The following is an 18618-nucleotide window of genomic DNA, read 5'->3' as shown; positions in this document are numbered from 1 at the left end:
ATAAATGTTTTCCTGTGTGTGTTGCAGGGTCCAACTTACCCCAATATCCAGCGGCAGGTCCGTTCTCCCAGTTGATCTATAAGAATATCAATGTACCAGTCTACACCACACTGAAAGGGGTGAGTGAAACTTTATTTTTCATTATTGAAGGTTTACAGTGCAGCTAGATGATCTCTTTACTTTTGAGGCAGCTTGTCACCGGCTTCTGTGTTTTCAACATCAGACTAGCTGTCTGTACTGGTGGTGTTTGACCTTACAGTACTCTTTCCAATGTGTGTTTTAGAAAGCCACTCAGATCAGCAGCGTACCTCTACGCGATGATGACTCTGGGTCTGAGGACGACAGCAGCTCTCTGGCCAGTTTACGGACCTCCATCCTGTTCCCCGACAAGAAGGGCAGCGTCCCAGGGAGCCCACGCGCCGTCAAGAGAGGTGAGGAGACAATGAAAACCATGTACCTCTAAAATCTCAGGACAAGCTTGTTGACAACACAAGTTTAAGATGATCCATGAAATTTGGATCCAGTGTTTTATCATCTTAAAGGTAGGACTCAGTACAGAGCATCTACTAAGTCACAAGTAAGTCTCAAGTCTTTGCACTCGAGTCACAAATCCTAAACTTTGAGTTTTGAGTCCGAAACAAGTCATAATGCGCTCTTCACCAAATGTAATGCCATTTTAACAACACTCAGTAACGTAACGTTGGAGCTTCATGGTTTTCTTCTGCAGCTTGATTGGATGCTGTTGGATTGGTTCAAACAAAGCGGATCTGGGGAATTACGTATAAGATAATCAAATGCAAGTCAGTAATATTCACCAAAAATAAAGAGTCCAGAGTTCAACAAAAAAACAAAAAAAAAACTTTTCAGGGATTCAGCAATAAACAACAAAAGATAGAAATTCAGTTTGTTCAGTTTAGTTCAGTTTTTCCCACAGGAGTAAATCCTCTTGAAAAACAAATCAATAAAGGATCTCTCAAAAAGTAAATAAACCCAACATCTCTGACAGCTGATCATTTTCGTGCACGCACTTTTTAAATAACATGTTTTTTAATCTTTGGCCTTTGGGGGAAGGTATCAAGTGAAGTCATGAGTCACTGGTGTCAAAATCCAAGTCAAGTTGCAAGTCTTTTTTGTCACTTGAGTCCTCACCTCTGATGTACTCTTAAGTTTATCTGAAAAATGCATGGTTGTCAATGTACAACGACAAGTAAAAATGCCCTTAAAGGAAAAAAAAAGCATCAATGATAACTGTCAGGAGGAGCACCATTCTGCCCCAACGTTTACCCCTCATACAGAGAGAAATACAGCTAGAAGAGGCAGCAGTTTGTCTGCTCACCAGAATGGTATGCAGCTGCGAGAAGCTGCATCGTAAGTACGGAAAGTACCGAGATACTTTTGAAATCATTAACTGGAGTAGAAATAGATGATGCAGCTTAAGGGAAAGCAAAGTATGACACTCAGTGGGAACAGATATTCACCACTTTAACTCAGTGCAAACTAACTGCTGGAATGCATTGAGCATCACGTACTGATGATATCTAACAGTGATCTCAGAGTCTGGATTTCCCATTTATAAGAGCCTCCTGTTGCTTGCTGGCTCTCAAACAACACATGTAGAATTTGTGTTTTTCTCCCTTCAACCACTTCTAGTACACCTTTCTTACTTTCTGTACCTTTATTTATGTAACCATCTCCTGTTTTCCTAGGTGTGTCCATGTCCTCCATCAGCTCAGAGAGTGATTATGCCATTCCTCCCGATGCCTACTCCCTGGACAGCGACTACTCCGAACCGGAACATAAAGTCCAGCGAACCTCCTCCTATTCCTGTGAGAGCACTGGGCCTGTGAGTGGATTCCTGCTTGTTATAGGCTTCAAATGTTTTTACTGTGAAGCATCATTTTCAAAGATAACAAGACATGGTATTGCCATGCTTCTTTTTTTCCCCAAATAAAATATAAATGAAATTAAAATTAAAAAGTAAAATGAAAGTAAAATTAAATTAAATTAAATTAAATTAAATTAAATTAAATTAAATTAAATTAAATTAAATTAAATTAAAAATTTAAATTAAATTAAATGAAAATTAAATTAAATTAAATTAAAAATTTAAATGAAAGTAAAATAAAATAAAATAAAATAAAATATAAATAAAATAAAAAGTAAAGTGAAATTAAAATTATAGTTAAATTAAATAAAGAATTAAAATGAAAGTAAAATTTAATTAAATAAAATATGAATAAAATAAAAAATGTAATTTAAATAAAAGTAAAATATAAATAAATAAATAATGTATTATGTGTTTACAATAACTTGCCAGTTTCAAACCAATCAAAACAACTCTACTGACAAAATTTAATTATAAGAGAAGAAATCATTGAGTTAGTTAAATCCAGTAAGAGCAGTCAGTTGTGTTTGAATAACTCCTGTGCTGTTTGTGTGTGCAGGAGATGCTGGAGAAGTCTGGGTACCTGCTGAAAATGGGCAGTCAGGTGAAAGCCTGGAAGCGCCGCTGGTTCATCCTAAGGAATGGAGAGATCCTCTACTACAAATCTCCTGTGAGTCTGATCTGCCTGCCTGCTTCCTTCTAAGGTTTTGCTGTCGGCACAGAAAACATTGCACGAATATTTCAAAATTCTGTGTGTTGATGGCTGCAGTTGAAGGCACGAGCACCCCATCACTAGCAGTGTTGTCAGTGTAGATTAAAAAAAGATGTACATAACTGTGGTTATTCATTTTTCCACTTCAATTTAAATGTGGAATCAAATGTTTGTGTGTGTTTTGGTGTTTGTTTTCAGAGTGACGTGATCAGGAAACCTCAGGGTCAGATTGAGCTGAACTCGTCGTGCCGTATAGTTCGTGGAGAGGGAGCGCAGACATTTCAAGTAAGTGGAAAACATATCTGACATTCTTAGAAAAGGATCCTAATAGTGCTTAAATTTGTGTAAGAATAGATCTACAATTCAAAAGACTGAAGAATAGACAGTTGTTAGAGGGGCACATGCGGCTACACACACTTATAATAGCAGTGCATCACAGCAGAGCTTTACTGCTGCATACCAGAGAAGCAGCTTAAAATGACATCAGGTGTAGGATTGGTCTGGAATGTTTTCCCGGCTCTACTGAAGCCGATTCTGATCTCCTCTGACACGACGATGCTATCTCATCTCGGCTCAGCATTTTTCCCATATTTCTCTCTTTTTGTCTAATCAGTTGATAACGGAGAAGAAGACCTTCTATCTGACCGCCGACTCACCCAACATCCTGGAGGAGTGGATCCGGGTTCTGCAGAACATACTCAAAGTCCAGGCCAGCAGCCCTGTTAACGTGGAGACCGCCGCCAAGCCCACCGTCAGGGGCTGGCTTACAAAGGTAGGGAGACAGAAGTCGTGATATATCATTACATATGAGGGTCATAAAAGACAGAGGGTGTCGTATCCTGTACAGATTGTAAAACCCCCTGAGGCAAATTTGTGATTTATGATATTTGACTATACAAATACAATAGACTTGACTTAATTTGACATGTCTGTAAGCTAAATATGAAGCTACTACTGGGAGACAATTAGCTTAGCTTCATATTTAAAGACTGGAAACAGCTAGCAAAGTATTATTATGGTATTAATCTTCTCATCTATCTCTCAGTAAGAAAGCAAAGCATTTCTGCATAATATTAAATATTCATGAAAATAAGTGTAAGAAAAGTGGCTTTCAGACGCGTTCATATTTTCTTTAGGCCTGCAACTAATGATTATTTTTATTATCAAATATGTTGACGATTGTTTTTACTGTTAATTGATAAATTGTTTGGTCTATAAAATATCAGAAAATAGTGAAAAATGCCCATACATTTTCCCAGAATGCAATTTGACATCTTAAAAATAGCTTGTTTTTATCCGACCTACAGTAGAGTACGAAAAAGATATATAAGAAAAAGGTGCTAATATCCAATTAATCTGAGAAGCTGGAACCAGGAGATGACTTAAAACCGATTTAGACGATTAATAGATTATCAGTATTGATTTTTCTGCCCATCAACTAATTGATTAATTGTTTCAGCTCGAGTTTCTATAACATCTGGAATCACACAAATTCAGACTTAATACAATCATGTAGAAATAATGAAACTTTATATGTGTACTTGTTTGTATTTACTGAAATAATGTAGTTAATATGTATTAGGTTTTTAACAGGTAGGTAAGATTAGCCAGGTGTTCTCCCTGAAGAGGATGCCAGAAATAACTCATTTTCAGGCTAACCGTCCCCTTTCAGACAGATATAGAAGTGTCTGTCACTCGGGTGGGGACGGTTTGACGGAGCACTCGAAGCAGATTCTTGAAAACCTCCTTCACGTTGGGACACGGCTCTAAAGCTCGAGCTGCTGGAATGCTTGACATCTCCTTCCCCTCCACCCTCCTCTTGTCCCTGCCTCTCCTCAGCCAAGGCCTGTCTGTTGGTAAAGTTAAAGACACTTAAACATCTGACGGGTGTGAGTGACGGGTCTCCGACAGATGACTGACGGCTCAGGTCCTCTCACCAAACCCCAAATCCCTTCCTGAGAGTACTCTTTGATCTGCCGATTGTGACGTGATCTCAGTCCAGACGGGCGATTCTGTTCTGCCTCTCGGCGCAGTTTAACCCCGCTGACCCCCTTTTTTTGAGGGATGCACAGCTGGCTACACGTCGACGGCATCCTCCAGTGACATCATTGCTCCATTCGTATTTCCAAAACTCACTGAATGAAGTCCGTCGCAGAGAGTGATGTGTAATTATCCTCAGCAGCAGCTGAATCAGAGCGTGGATGGATGGACTGTTTACATTTGGCAGAAGTTAGTCGTCACTTTGCTTTGGAAACAAAAAAAATCTTAAATAATGATTTTGCACACTTACCTGCACACTCCTGGGACATCTGCTGGTTAGAAATCTCCTGACAAACAACGAGAAGCTTTGGAAAAACTTCTTTGGTCTGAATACAAAACAATAAAGGGATTGTCTTGTGTTTACAGCCAGATTGTCTTTGGACTTGTTCTAATACTTTCTATGCCGCTGTCTTCTTGTTTCAGGTCAAACATGGACACTCAAAGCTGGTGTGGTGCTCTATGGTTGGAAAAGTCTTCTACTACTATCGTAACCAGGAAGACAAGGTGCACGAAACTCCCTTCTCCTAACACCTCGCCTGCTTTTAATGTTGTCTTTTGTTAGTGATTACTAACACCTGTTACAGAATGCTAGGCTTTTCACAAATAAAGGATAGGTGCTTACAGCTGTTGCTTAGACATGAAAAAGAAGGTGTAATGTTCTTTAATTGAACACACTTAAATCTATGTCTGATACTTGTTACCACCTTCTTGTGTTTGATTCCTTGTTTACTGATTTTCTTTTTTTCGTCTCAGTTGCCTCTGGGTCAGCTGCAGATGCGCGAGGCCTCGGTACAAGAAGTGGATCGCTCCTGTGATTCAGACGAGGACTATGAAGCGGGCAGTCGAGGTTTCCTCTCTTCCCACTGCACCTTGGTGGTCCAACCAAGAGACCAGAGTCCTACATACCTGCTCATCGGCACCAAGCAGGAGAAGGTAATGCAACATATTTGTGTATTTAATAAATGTTGAGCTGTAATTCATCCTGAGGTGTGGGGATTCATTCATTTCTGTTTGCACATTAATGCTGTTTTTCTACACAGGATACATGGCTGTATCACCTGACAGTGGCGGCAGGCAGCTGTGCAACCTTCAGAGTGGGCACAGAGTACGAGCAGGCCATCGGTAAACTGCTTGATGCAGAGGGAGAGCCAGGTGAGGACATCCCCGAGTGTGCTCAGGGTCAGTCTTGGAGTGTGCTTCCCACACAGAGCATACTTATAATGATTATTATGATATCATGATAATCAGGTCATGAAAATATGCTGAAACTATACAGATACAATAGATAATACAGATTGTTGTTTTTATGCATAAAATAGTTCACTTCTGTCCACGGAAGCTCCTGTAGCATGACCTCGGTGTCCTCCGTGGTAAATTTAAGAAAGTAATTCATAATTATTGTTACAGACACTGCATATTCTGTGTTGACAACACTGGAGATATATTTATAACACTCTCAGTAGATGCTTTATCGACTGAAGGCTGCAAAGTCTCTCTATAAGTGGATGCACATTTACTCGGTAGCATGCTACATGTTATTTTGATCCGCAGTGTCTGACAGCCTTAATCCACACTGCAGACTGTGTTTACGACCGTGTGTGAATTCCTGTCAGCTGTTGAGTCATTACGGCTTTGAAACTCAATCTTGTTTGCGTGGGTTTCTGTGTGCGTGTGTGCTTCTTTTCCCAGAGTCTGCGTTGTGGAGGAGCGAGGCCTTGAGCTTCTGTAAGGAGGGTCTGCACTCGCCTCTCACCACGCTGCCCTCTGAAGCTCTGCAGACAGAAGCTCTCAAGCTTTTCAAGGTCAGTCTCTCCACCTCTCTTGTTCTACTCTACTTACCATCCTCTTCCTTTCATCATTTTCTCCCAATCCCTCTTTCCTTCCCTGTCCGGCTCTCACTGCGAGGGTCTGTTCAAGGTATCATCCATCCCCCCATTATCCCTTCCTACTCCTGGATGCGCTCCGTGGCCCTCTTCCTCTCGTCCCTCCTGCCTCTAAACCAGATCAAAGGCTGGAGGACGAGGGCCTCAGCTCATTAAAAGCGTGGAAGAGAGATAATGGCCTTGATTATCTGCTCTGATTGAGGCTAAGCGTTCCTCTGGTTTACAGCCAGTGTGAAAGGCGGCCCTTTAAAGAGGAGACATGGAAGGTCAGGGCCTTCAGAGAGTGGCAGCTATGGATATAGAAGCCACAGGATGGGGGAGGAGAGACGGGATCAGAGCAGAACGGGGACCTTGTAGGAAGATGGCAGATCCTTTTCCTCTCTTTTCAGCTCTGTAACCCTCAGAGCGCCCACCCAGAAGCCCCCTCCAGTACACTACAAGATTGAAAGTTGAATGGATCGGCTCTCTCTTTGACCAGCCAGCCTTAAACAAGAGTCCCAAACACACACAAAGAAACAGAGTGAATGGAAGCGACGCGCTTTTCAAGTCTACGCTCCACTTAATGCCTTTGAAGTACTAATGAATCTGACCAGACTGATGAAACTGTTAAATTGGTTCTTTTGTCTTCAACTGTCCCGGCGGATGAGAACAAAAGCTACTTCAAAAAATAATGACACACACATTTGGGCTCTCACTGACCTCATGACATGTTGTTGTTTATTTCTTCTGACCTGAATATTATCATCAACTGGAGTTCTAGTATTTTTGTTATTTTAAAGGAGACATATACTCATTTTCAGGTTCATACTTGTGTTATAGCATCTGTCTCTTTAAGCCACACTCCTGAAAAAGCCCAGTCTGCTCTGATTGGTAAACATGTTCTGCTCTTTCTGTTGTCACCGTCTTCATAGCGTTGCTACCGGTGATCATATAGTTGTGACATCACAACCTTACGAGGTCCTGATCCAGTTTCTGAAAACGAACTGTATGCATTTCTCCCTGGATGGAGCGTTTTGATGCTTCCACAGTATTTATATAGCACCTAGACCTGCTTCATAATCAAAAAAGACATGTAAATCTCCCTTTCTACAATATAGGGCCTTTAAGATGCATTTAAAGTCACTGGTGCGTGTTTGCCTCCACCTGCTGGCCGTACAGTGGAACTAAGAATCAGAAGTCTTTCCCTCTCTGCAGTCCTGTCAGCTCTTCATCAACGTGCTGGCTGAGTCTCCGTCTGTCGACTACCACACCTCGCTGGCCCAGAATGCTTTGCAAGTGTGCCTTACCCACCCGGAGCTGCAGAATGAAGTGTACTGTCAACTTATCAAGCAGACCAACCGCCGGACGCCACACAATTACTCCCTCACACAGGTCAGCCTGGTTTGAGCAGAATGTGAAGCAGAGTGTCGCAAAAGTTTGAAAAATGTTTGCATAAAAAAAGATCCTGTTAAATCAAAGTTTTTCTCCTTTAAACTCTCTCTTCCTTTAGTGCTGGCAGCTGTTGTCTCTTTGCGTGGCGCTGTTCCTTCCTCAACAACATTTCCTCTGGTACCTGAGACAGTACCTGCAACGCAATGCTGACCCAAGGTGAGCCGCCTAAAGCCTGTAGTTGACTCCTTAACGTCCAAAGTAACTAAAACCAGTTCTGAGGTTGTTAGTGCATTGTTTGCATCTCTAATCCTTCTTTCCCACACAGGAGTGAGGTGGGGAAGTATGCGGTGTACTGTCAGAGGTCTGTGGAGCGAACTCTGCAGAATGGAGAGCGGGAGGCCAAACCTTCACGTATGGAGATCGTCTCCATCCTGCTGAGAAACCCCTACCACCATTCTCTGCCATTCAGCATCCCGGTCCACTTCATGAACAACACCTACCAGGTAACACACAACTACAACACACTGTTGCTGTCTTTGTGGTGACCGCCTTGTACTGCGAACACAATTCTTACTCGAGCTGTAGCTACCTTGTATTCGTGTCTTATTGATGTCTTAAAGGGTAACTTTGGTATTTTTCAACCTGGATCCTATTTTTCAACCATGTTTTTGTGTCTAACTAACATGTTGATGGTGCCACCTACAGGCTAATAAAGCAACAGCTGCTTCAATATTTAATGTCCCCTGCAGTTTTAAGTCTTCTTCAATACAGCATGATGTTCATTTAGTAAATTATGATCCCATTTAGAGTCAAATAGACCATAAAGCAGGGCATGCTTTAGGGCGTGGCTACCTTGTGATTGACAGGTCGCTACCACGGCGTTGTCCAGTCTGGGAGTTGTCCGTGTTTTCGTCTTAGATCCTTAACCCTTTCACAGTGTGTTTTCAGTTAAAGTTAATTATAACCTTTTTGGTCGCCTGAAAATGTCTTATTCAGCATTGTACTTAGCTTCACCCTCTCATGTCACTTCTGGTTGCAAATATAAGAACAGTATATTTCTAGTGCTTACTTTGACATCGTCCCGCCAGACAATAAAATCTCTGCCGTCGTGATAACTTTCCAGAGTTGTAAAATCCTGTCTCATATGTGTTTTGGCACCGATCAGCCTTCAAACTCATGGATCTATTACTTAAACTGGACTTCCTGGATTATATTTTATCAGCTCAGTGGTACCTGAAACAACACAACTCCTTAATGTTTTTAATGCAGGACTGTTTTTGATCTTAACTCCCTCTTACATCTGCAGTTCTAATCTGCTGCTGCTGCTGTTACTTTTCTTGCTAAGAGGTGGTGCAGTCTAGACTGGAAATGCAGGATGATATTGGCTTGGTCTGGTTTCCAGTGCTTCTCATCAACGTGTCCTTTGTTTCCTCATGTAGGTGGTGGGTTTCGACGGCTCCACCACAGTGGAAGAGTTCCTCAACACGCTGAACCAGAGGATCAGCGTGAGGAAGCCTCAGCTGTCTGGGCTCGCCCTCTTCACTGACGATCCGTCTGGCAAAGACCTGGAGCACTGCCTGCAGCCGTCTGCCAAGGTAAGACTGTGGGTCGCTGAGCATTAGTGGATGGAAGAAACCCTCGACACACCACCGAGGCTTCTGTGGTGCTTTTATTCATATAATTTGTCTCATGTTACTTAATATTTTAGAGGATCAGCAGTGGGCAGTTAAGGAGTGTTTTGACAAATTAAGGCCGTCCAAACTTTTTTTATTTTTTTAAATGTAGTCACATGCCAGCAGCATACCGGAGCCTTACTCTGTAATTTAACTCCACTCAATCATGATAAACGTGGTGCTTCCACTTCATTTTTCATTCTGGTTACTGAAACGGTTCCATTATGTTTAACCAGCTCACCAAAGACAGTGAACACACTACATTTATAACTCGGTCTGGCTCGTTCAGTATACAGTTAGAACAGATTGATGTCTTTCTCTGCAGCGACACTGTAGCTGCTGCCACCTGCTGACAGAACCAGGGTTATTATAGTAAAACTAAAACTGAAATTAAAACAAAAATAAGCAGTGAAAAATATTTTAAACTGAAACTAAATAAAAACTATATCCTACTAATACCCTCTAAAAGTAGGTTAAAAAAACCAAACAATGAATACAAGGTGTTTTTGCTTGAAATAGGTAAAGAAATCTGCCAATGGAACAAGTGAGAATTCTCCTGGTAAGATGTCTAGAAATAAGATTTAGGTCTATTCAAGATAAATAAAAAAGACATCTTTGAGCTATATTTCATTAGTATTAGGAAGAGCTGTGTGTCATAATAAGCCTATGATGCTCAATTGTCACTTAAGATAATCAAGATGCATTGTCTATAAACAAGTCAGTGATATATGACTTGATAGGTGAGGTCTTTTATTAAGTGTTATGAGATATTTTAACTAGTAATTAGACAAATATACTTGGTAAGATTTGGCATTTTTGCAGCTAATTTGAAACAATATTGCCTGGTTACAAAATTAATAAAAAATAAAATAAAAATTAACATAAATTAGTTTCAGTTTAAATTTTTAATTTAAAAAAAATACAAAGATAAATAAATACATTAGCAAATTAAAAACAGAAATATCAATTTATGTCACATTTTAACAATTAATTAATTTATTTTTAATATTATTTTTGATACATTTAATGATATTTATTCAATTATCGAGTCATTTATATATTTATTCATTTATTTTTTATTTTGGCAGGTTCCATCCTGAGAAACATTATACCAGGCCCTAACAAAAACAAAAGAAAACTACTGCAAAACTAAATATCTAAAAACTAAAACTAAACCTTTCTGAGAAACTGAAACTAAACTAAAACTAGCAAACGCAATCTGAAAACGAACTAAAACTAAAATGAACTCAAAAAGTAAAAAATAAAATAAAATAAAAAACAATTGAAAATTCAAAACTATGATAACCTTGTTCAGAACCATAAATCCCATAAAAGCTTCCACGTGTCTGACTTGAGACTGACTGGTTTCCCTTTTTCCAGATCTGTGATGTCATTTCCAAGTGGGAGCAGACGCTAAAGGAGCTGCATCCTGGGAAAAATGAGGGGACACGGATTGTGCGTCTAACATACAAAAGCAGGTCGGATTTCTTTCTATTGTCATTGTTGTTTCTATTGTCTGGGCTTTGTAAAACACACATTACCTCTGCACCTTTCATTATGTGGTCACACACAGTCGTCTAAAGAATAGGCCTTTTGAAACAAGACAATAAAAGATGGTGACGTGAGATGTGTTCTCACTTTTCACAGGACTTTTCTGCATCTTTGAAATGAAGTGAAGTGTGCATAATTCATCACCTCTACCAGGAAAACACGTTTCATGACAAACTTTGTCTTCATTTGTTCATGCACAGGTTGAGTTTCAGATCTCAGGTGAAAGGAGAGACAGAGCGAGAGCGCCTCCTGCTGGCGTACCAGGTGAATGATGAAGTTCAGCAAGGCCACTTCCCCGTGAACAAAGAGCTGGCTCTGGAGGTGGCTGCCCTCATGGCACAGGTCTGTACACATTATGTAAACTTGTATTCTGATTTATGAAAACCTTGTACAGTCAGTAAGAATTTCTTACTCTTTCTAACCCTCTCTCTTCTTTTGTCTTCCAGGTTGAACATGGTGACCTGGAGAGACCGGCTGCCTCCTCTCCCGCCACCTCTCCTCAGCCGAAATCTCAGCTGATTCTCCTGCAGGCTTTAGAGCGCTTCTACCCCAAACGCTACAAACTGGACTGCAGCTCAGAGCAGCTCAGGTAAAACAAACACTGCTGTTGTCAAAACAAATACTCCACTTTTTTTTTATCTAGAGCCAGAGAACCTAATGTCCTCCTACATGTGTAATGTATTTGGCAATATCCTGTTGCAACAAAAACAAAGTCTGACAAACATAGTGGTGGCATCTTGTCATAAACTCATCAGACACAAACACTGCAGGATGTTCTTGTTTGCAACAGATGAGATTTAAACTTTAACGGAACAGTGCGTAACATTTTGGGGGATCTATTAGCAGAAATGGAATATAATATTCATAATTATGTTTTCATTAGTGTATAATCACCTGAAACTAAGAATCGTTGTGTTTTCGTTAGCTTAGAATGAACCCTTCATATCTACATCTACATAGCCATGTTGCTCTGCCATGTTTCTACAGTAGCCCAGAACAAACAAACCAAACACTGGCTCTAGAGAGAGACTTTCACGTTTTTACGTTACCTGAAGGCCATCGTAGTTCTCCTTGTGAAACTGCGGTAACGTGAGCTGCAGAGTGCAAAACCGTGGATACCGCCAGCCGCCGTTTGACCTCCTTTGCTCCTAAAGTAGTGTTAATATGGTGTGGATGGCCTCTGAGCGAGGCGAACGGCGTTACCACGGTTTTGCACTCGGCGGCAACCACACAACTAGATACCACTAAATCCTACACACTGTCCCTTTAATTAATGTTCTTTTTCTCCTTTCAGAGATCTGACTGAGCGTCTGGCCACTAAGTGGTCTATGCTACGTGGGTGCAGTGCACCCGAGTGTGTGAGGATCTACCTAACTGTGGCTCGCAAATGGCCCCTGTTTGGAGCCAAACTCTTCAGTGCCAAGGTAAGAAAAAGAGTCCACTTATATTGTTTGACTTATGGCACGTTTCCACCAAACAGTCCAGTTCAGTTCGTTACACGTTGGAACGCTTATTTTTGTGTTTCCATTCGCAAAAGTTGTGGATGGTATCAATAGAACTGCTTCATTCTTGGTTCCACCTCAATCGAGGTTTCCGAGCGAGCTGAGCCGATACTAGAAGGTGGAGTTAAACACTGTGGACCACTGATTGGTCAGAGAAAGTCGTCACTGCTGCGTAACGGGGCATCCTGAACAAACCCGCCGTCAATAGCGATCGCAATTTTTTAAGTCACTGAACCCAGATTTGAAGAAATGGTAGCCCACAAAACTACGCCGTATACTACAACCTAAAATTAACGAAGTGCAGATCCTCTGTTTACGGGAGTTTCGCACGCCGTCGCTACAGCGATCAGCTGAGAATCCCGCCTACACTGAGGGGGTACTATGTAAGGGATAATGTACAGCGAGCCGGTCATTGTTGTGAAATAAACCAAGACAGGGTCTTGCATCGCCCTGAAGGGGTTTATTTCACAATAATGACCCACTAGCTGTACATTATCCCTCATATTACACAGCTACTTACATAAGAAATCAATAATTTGACACAAAAACGGTCCTCCAGAGTCCGACAACAGAACTGCTCCCACAGCAATGGTCTGTTATACATAGCAACGGTCTGTTATACATAGCAACGGTCTGCTATAAAGAAATAACAGACCATAGAACACCGTGATTGACCAATCAGAATCGAGTATTCAACAAAGCTAATATGTAGGCTTTAATGTCGGCTCTTGTCTGTTACATTCACTCCTTTGTTTGAAGTCTTATTGAAAACAAGCTCTTGATACGAACGCTACCTTTCATCCGACGTGACAATACACCTTACATTTGGCTAACAAGCCCCATCCATCCAGCACAGGTTGGACCAGTTTGTGACCAGAAGAAGACCCAGAGAGGAAGCTCTATTGTTTATAGGATGGATCACACCTGACCCGTGACCTCTCTTTGTTTCCCCTGTCCACAGCCGGTCCCCCCCTCTCCTGTTGAGCAGAGCTCGGTGTGGCTGGCAGTCAATGAAGATGGATTGTGTGTGCTGGACTATACAATGGTGAGTTCCATACCTCCATATCAAATACCTCCATCAACACCATCTCTGTCTCTGTGTTGTTACATAAAACATGGAAGAGATTGACATTTATGTAGAACATTTTTGCTTCAGTCGATAGCTGAAAAGTGAGATCTCTCTTTACAGCTGCAGCCTTCAGCTGGTTGAGCCACAGCTGCAGAGCTCTGTCGACTCGCTGGTCTGGAAGGATTTCTAGTCTGTGGTGTTTCAAACACCAAAAATCCAGTAAAATTAAACGGCCAGCCTCTGATTTAACATTCTTGACCCTGACAGACAGCCGCTCCAACATGTAAACGTTGTTAGCTCGAGCTCTGTAATTTTCAGCAGCCCGTGTAGATCCGTTTCATTCTTGGTCTGGCGGGCAGCGCTGCTCGTGGGCTTTCATGAAAGTCAGAGAGAAAAAAAACAAAGTGAAAATCACAAGAAGTCGCTGGATGTCGTGTCACGCTTCTTCACACTCAATTTGTCCTTCAAAAAAAGCAGAAACCAAAACGATTTACCAAAAGAATTCCACGTACTATTTTTGGAATCGGCAATAAAATCTGAAAGTGCTCCCTGTTTATATCGCTGCACATTTCACACTGGCAATGCTTTCATCCCTCAGCACACGCTGGTCACATACTCCTACCAGTCTGTGATTACCTTCGGCGGCTGCCGTGACGACTTCATGGTGGTCACGAGCCAGCAGAGGGAGCCGGGAGTCGGGAAGAAGAGCGTGGAGAAGCTGGTCTTTGCGATGGCTAAACCAAAGGTAAGAGTCAGGAGTACATCTGCGCACATGTTCAGTCTGATTGATTGACAAGTTTCCACTTTGCTGCCACATGTGAGGTCGTCACTTCACATTTTGTGAATTTCTCCTCGCAGAACACGGGAGTTTCTGATCTACCGCTGCCTCGATCGGTCAGTTAGATAGTGTTATTGTGTGAGTTTGGTTTATTCGGATTCACCAAAGTCACACGATAACACAAACTAACTAACCAATTGACCGTGTTCTGCGAGGTAAAATTGCTGTTGTTTTTCAATCATGTCTGGTTGCTTTGGCAAGAGCATAGATAACAGCTTCAGTTTCCCATTGAAAACATTGACTGTATAGCTTTCTGACAGCGAGTAAACTGGTGGAAATATTCTAACTATAGTGTACACTTAAACTTATATTGATTTTTTTAGGTGAGTCTTTCTTTTAGGTGTCTAAAATGTGTTTTGCTGCCAGCCCCGTCCACAGCAGTACATTGCTTTTGTTCCATGCGGTAACTCCTGTCTGTTTCTCCAAACTGAGGGAGTGCCGACTGTCATCGACTGTCATCACTCACCAACAGCTATTATAACTTTCGCTCCACTAGATGGCTGCTCTACCGGGTACCGAGGATTTGCTCGGAACTTGGTAGAGCAGCTTTCGCCTATTTTGCGCCCTAGTCTTGGAATAACCTTCAGAACACACTACAGCTTAATGATTTTATCTCCCTGGGAGAGTTCAAAGCTCTGATAAAAAACTGTGTAACTGAAGAGGGCAATTGTTATTCCTAAACTGGATTTTGTATTATGTATCTGTTGTCTTTTGTCTGTTTTAACATGCTCCACTGTATAAGTTTTGTAACTTTGTAACGGTGTGCCATCTTGGCCAGGTCTCCCTCGAAAAAGAGATTTTAATCTCAAGGGACCTCCTGGTTAAATAAAGGATAAATAAAAATAAAATAAAAATCTACTGTAGATGATACACTGACTAATGATACCTCATACAACCCCACTTCAAAACACCTGAACTATCCCTTTAAACTGGACGTGACCGGTTGTGTTGATGAAGGGATGGTTGAGTTCATCTGATAGGGCTGTGTGATGTAAACCACCAGCAGCTGAGGCGTAAAGGAAATGTGGGTAGATAGATATTCAATCTATCCACCCACATTTACAAGGTGTTCAAGGTGATGAAGTCGTATGAAGGAGCTCTGGAGATAAGGGAGGAAACAAACTGATTCATATTCACCTGTTTCTACCCTCACTAACTAAGAGCTGATGGAGAAAACAGGTTGTTTCCGATATTTAATGTGCAGAATCTCAACGGAGCTTTAACACAGAGTCGTATTACAACTGTGGGTGACGCTAATGAGAGTCTTGATAGCAGATCCGTTGGGTGTCTCAGGTTTGAGCCACACTGGGCCTCCAGCTCCCCAGAACCAAATGAAACACCATATCATCCTGTTAAAGCCATTCATCTATGATCTGACCCTGTGTTTCAGATCCTGGAGCTGACTCTGCTCATGGCGAGCTACATCAACCACTGGCCCCCCGGCCTCCCGTCTGCCTCTCACCAGCCCCTCGGCCACTGGGACGTAGACAGCAGGCACTTCCCCGCCATGAACTACACCACCAAGGGCCCCACACTACTGTGAAATCTACAGGGAGGCTTGATGTCAACAGTTACCTTTAGTCCGCATTCATATGGAGTGCGTTGGGTTGCATGTCCGGGTTTACAGAACAGGTACTAGGAGATTATTTTTTACATTTTTTTTAAAATTTTGATTTAGAAATGTCAGGATCAGTCTTGTTAGACTATTTATTTCTACAACAAAAGAGTGTTTCAGCTCTGCTTTATTTAGATGTAAGGTTCAAATTCCTCGTTGGAATTATTTCTGTGGTCTGAGGACACATTTTCCACCTGCAGTGTGATCCTTTTAGTCAGACGTTTATGCCTTTATGCTGACGTTCCTGTTTTCCAGTTTTTCTTCAGACTTGTCTTTTTTCTGTCGTGAGCTGTTGCCTTCTGAGAGCTGGTTTGACTGGAATACGGCGTCACATGAACGATCACTTTGTACTTGACAATGAACCAGAGTTTAAACTCATTCATGAGGTACTGTGCAATTAGAAAGGGACTGATATGGCATGTGATGCTTTTTATTACACGGCTTTGTTGAATACTCGATTCTGATTGGTCAATCACGGCGGACCATTTTTGTGTCAAATTATTGATTTCTTAAGTAAGTAGCCGTGTAATACTTACACGGCTACTTAAGCGAGATAATGTGCAGCTAGCGGGGGATTGTTGTGAAATAAACCCCGACGCAAGTGCCGCATCTTAATTTGATATAATCCACATCTAATATGACTCTATTTTTCACCGTCATGTTTCTACAGTAGCCCAGAACGGACAAACCAAACACTGGCTCTAGAGAGAGCCATTTGCGTTTTTGTGTCGGCCACCGTAGTTCTCCCACACGCTTGGCACACGGGAGATGTTTCAGTGTGTTGCAACCTACCCGCTAGATGCCACCAAACGCTACACACTGGACCTTTAACTGATGAGTTGCTTGGTCCATAAAACGTCAGAAAATAGAAACAACTGTCAAGTTAACGTATTGTTTTTGTAACCAACAGTCCAAAACCCCAAAATATTAAGTTTGACATCATAGAAGCTTAAAAAAATTACTTAAATGATGAATCGATTATCAAAATAGTTGCAAATTCATTTTGTGTCAGTAAACTAATCAATTATTAAACTAATCTTTTTAAATTCAATTTGCTTTTCCTTATAAAACGGGGTGCGGGATTGTTTTCCCCTAAAGAAATTAAGGCCATATTTAAGTTTTGTAATCCTTTTCTATTGTTTCAAACGATAAAGTTAATATTCAGCTCGATTAAACCTCGCATAAAGCAGCCAAATAAAAGTGAAGTATGTGATCTGCTATCTGACATTACTGAGGTACGCAATAACACAACGGGGTATATTCAGTGTTATTCTGTATATATAATAATGCATCTGTGAAGGTTTAGCTGTGCAACATGTTTGTGTCTTCTTCTAATAACATACACTCACCGGCCACTTTATTAGGTACAAGTTGTACCTAATTAAATACTCAGACCAGCCCGTCTGGCACCAACAACCATGCCACGTTCAAAGTCACTTAAATCCCCTTTCTTCCCTATTCTGATGCTCGGTTTGAACTTCAGCAAGTCGTCTTCACCACCTCTAGATGCCTAAATGCATTGAGTTGCTGCCATGTGATTAGCTGATTAGCTATTTGTGTTAACAAGCAATTGAACAGGTGTGCCTAATAAAGTGGCCGGTGAGTGTATAAGACATACAGCGTAGGGTCACTCAGGTCACTCTGTGTTTTAATAATCAACAAACAAAAGGAGAAATAAACAAATAAAAGGACAAATAAAATAAAATAAATAAAAGAGCCACCGGAATATTGTAATGACTTGAACTGTTTTGGATCAAACCACTGACTTGCTCGTGTCCAGATTAGTTATTTATTTTTATTTCCAACATTTTATAACTTTTGCTTAAAAAGGTAACGTTTTCCACATCTGTCACATTTATGTAGGAAACCGTTCAGTTTCCTTTATGTAGCAGAGTAATTTAAGAGCAGAGTATGTTTGTTTCTGTATCTGTACTAGGATGTGTTACAAATGGTTGAAAGATGGTGTCTTTATGTTTGTGTGTGTGGTCATAAATAAACAGTACAATCCTGTGTTCCTGTTTGTTTTCATTGACCTTTTTAACCTTACTCTTCCTTCTATCTTAATTTAATCTATTTTATATCTTACAGTGTCGCAGGTTCAAACCCGGCTTGGGGTTCTTCTGTGTGGAGTTTGCATGTTCTCCCCAGTGTTAGCGTTGGTTTTCTCCAGGTTCTCCGTGTTCCTCCCACAGTCCAAAGACATGCAGGTTAGGTTCATTGTTGACTCTAAATTGTCCGTAGGTGTGAGTGTGAATGTGAATGGTTGTCTGTCTCTATGTGTCAGCATTGTGATAGTCTGGCGACCTGTCCAGGGTGTACCGCGCCTTCGCCCAATGTCAGCTGGGATCGGCTCCAGCCCCCCCGCGACCCTGAACAGGATAAGCGGTTACAGATGATGGATGGATGGATGGATGGATGGATGGATGTTTTACACACAAAACATACAGGGCAATATATAAAGAGCTGGCTTCACCTCAAA

General features: G+C 41.3%; 1 protein-coding gene across 3 annotated transcripts in view; it reads left to right on the top strand.

Moving 5' to 3' along the window:
- The window catches only part of plekhh1 (pleckstrin homology domain containing, family H (with MyTH4 domain) member 1), a 36030-nt gene extending 19815 nt beyond the window's left edge, over positions 1–16215 (top strand). For all 3 annotated transcript variants that reach the window (XM_074660227.1, XM_074660228.1, XM_074660229.1), the window contains 21 exons: positions 28–119; positions 284–431; positions 1707–1843; positions 2445–2555; positions 2796–2882; positions 3211–3369; positions 5061–5141; positions 5391–5570; positions 5678–5789; positions 6327–6439; positions 7715–7891; positions 8010–8107; positions 8217–8394; positions 9331–9486; positions 10945–11042; positions 11316–11457; positions 11562–11704; positions 12410–12539; positions 13579–13662; positions 14285–14431; positions 15915–16215. In XM_074660227.1, the coding sequence (XP_074516328.1) occupies positions 28–119; positions 284–431; positions 1707–1843; positions 2445–2555; positions 2796–2882; positions 3211–3369; positions 5061–5141; positions 5391–5570; positions 5678–5789; positions 6327–6439; positions 7715–7891; positions 8010–8107; positions 8217–8394; positions 9331–9486; positions 10945–11042; positions 11316–11457; positions 11562–11704; positions 12410–12539; positions 13579–13662; positions 14285–14431; positions 15915–16067 (2726 nt within the window). In that variant the 3' untranslated portion in view covers positions 16068–16215. The remainder of the gene's footprint in view (positions 1–27; positions 120–283; positions 432–1706; positions 1844–2444; positions 2556–2795; positions 2883–3210; positions 3370–5060; positions 5142–5390; positions 5571–5677; positions 5790–6326; positions 6440–7714; positions 7892–8009; positions 8108–8216; positions 8395–9330; positions 9487–10944; positions 11043–11315; positions 11458–11561; positions 11705–12409; positions 12540–13578; positions 13663–14284; positions 14432–15914) is intronic.
- Positions 16216–18618: the final 2403 nt, after the last annotated feature.

Source organism: Sebastes fasciatus, chromosome 15 (genome assembly GCF_043250625.1).
Source record: "Sebastes fasciatus isolate fSebFas1 chromosome 15, fSebFas1.pri, whole genome shotgun sequence".
NCBI classification, from domain to species: domain Eukaryota; kingdom Metazoa; phylum Chordata; class Actinopteri; order Perciformes; family Sebastidae; genus Sebastes; species Sebastes fasciatus.
The sequence above is the reverse complement of the archived record's forward strand: the minus strand, read 5'-3'. Positions and strand labels throughout refer to the sequence as shown.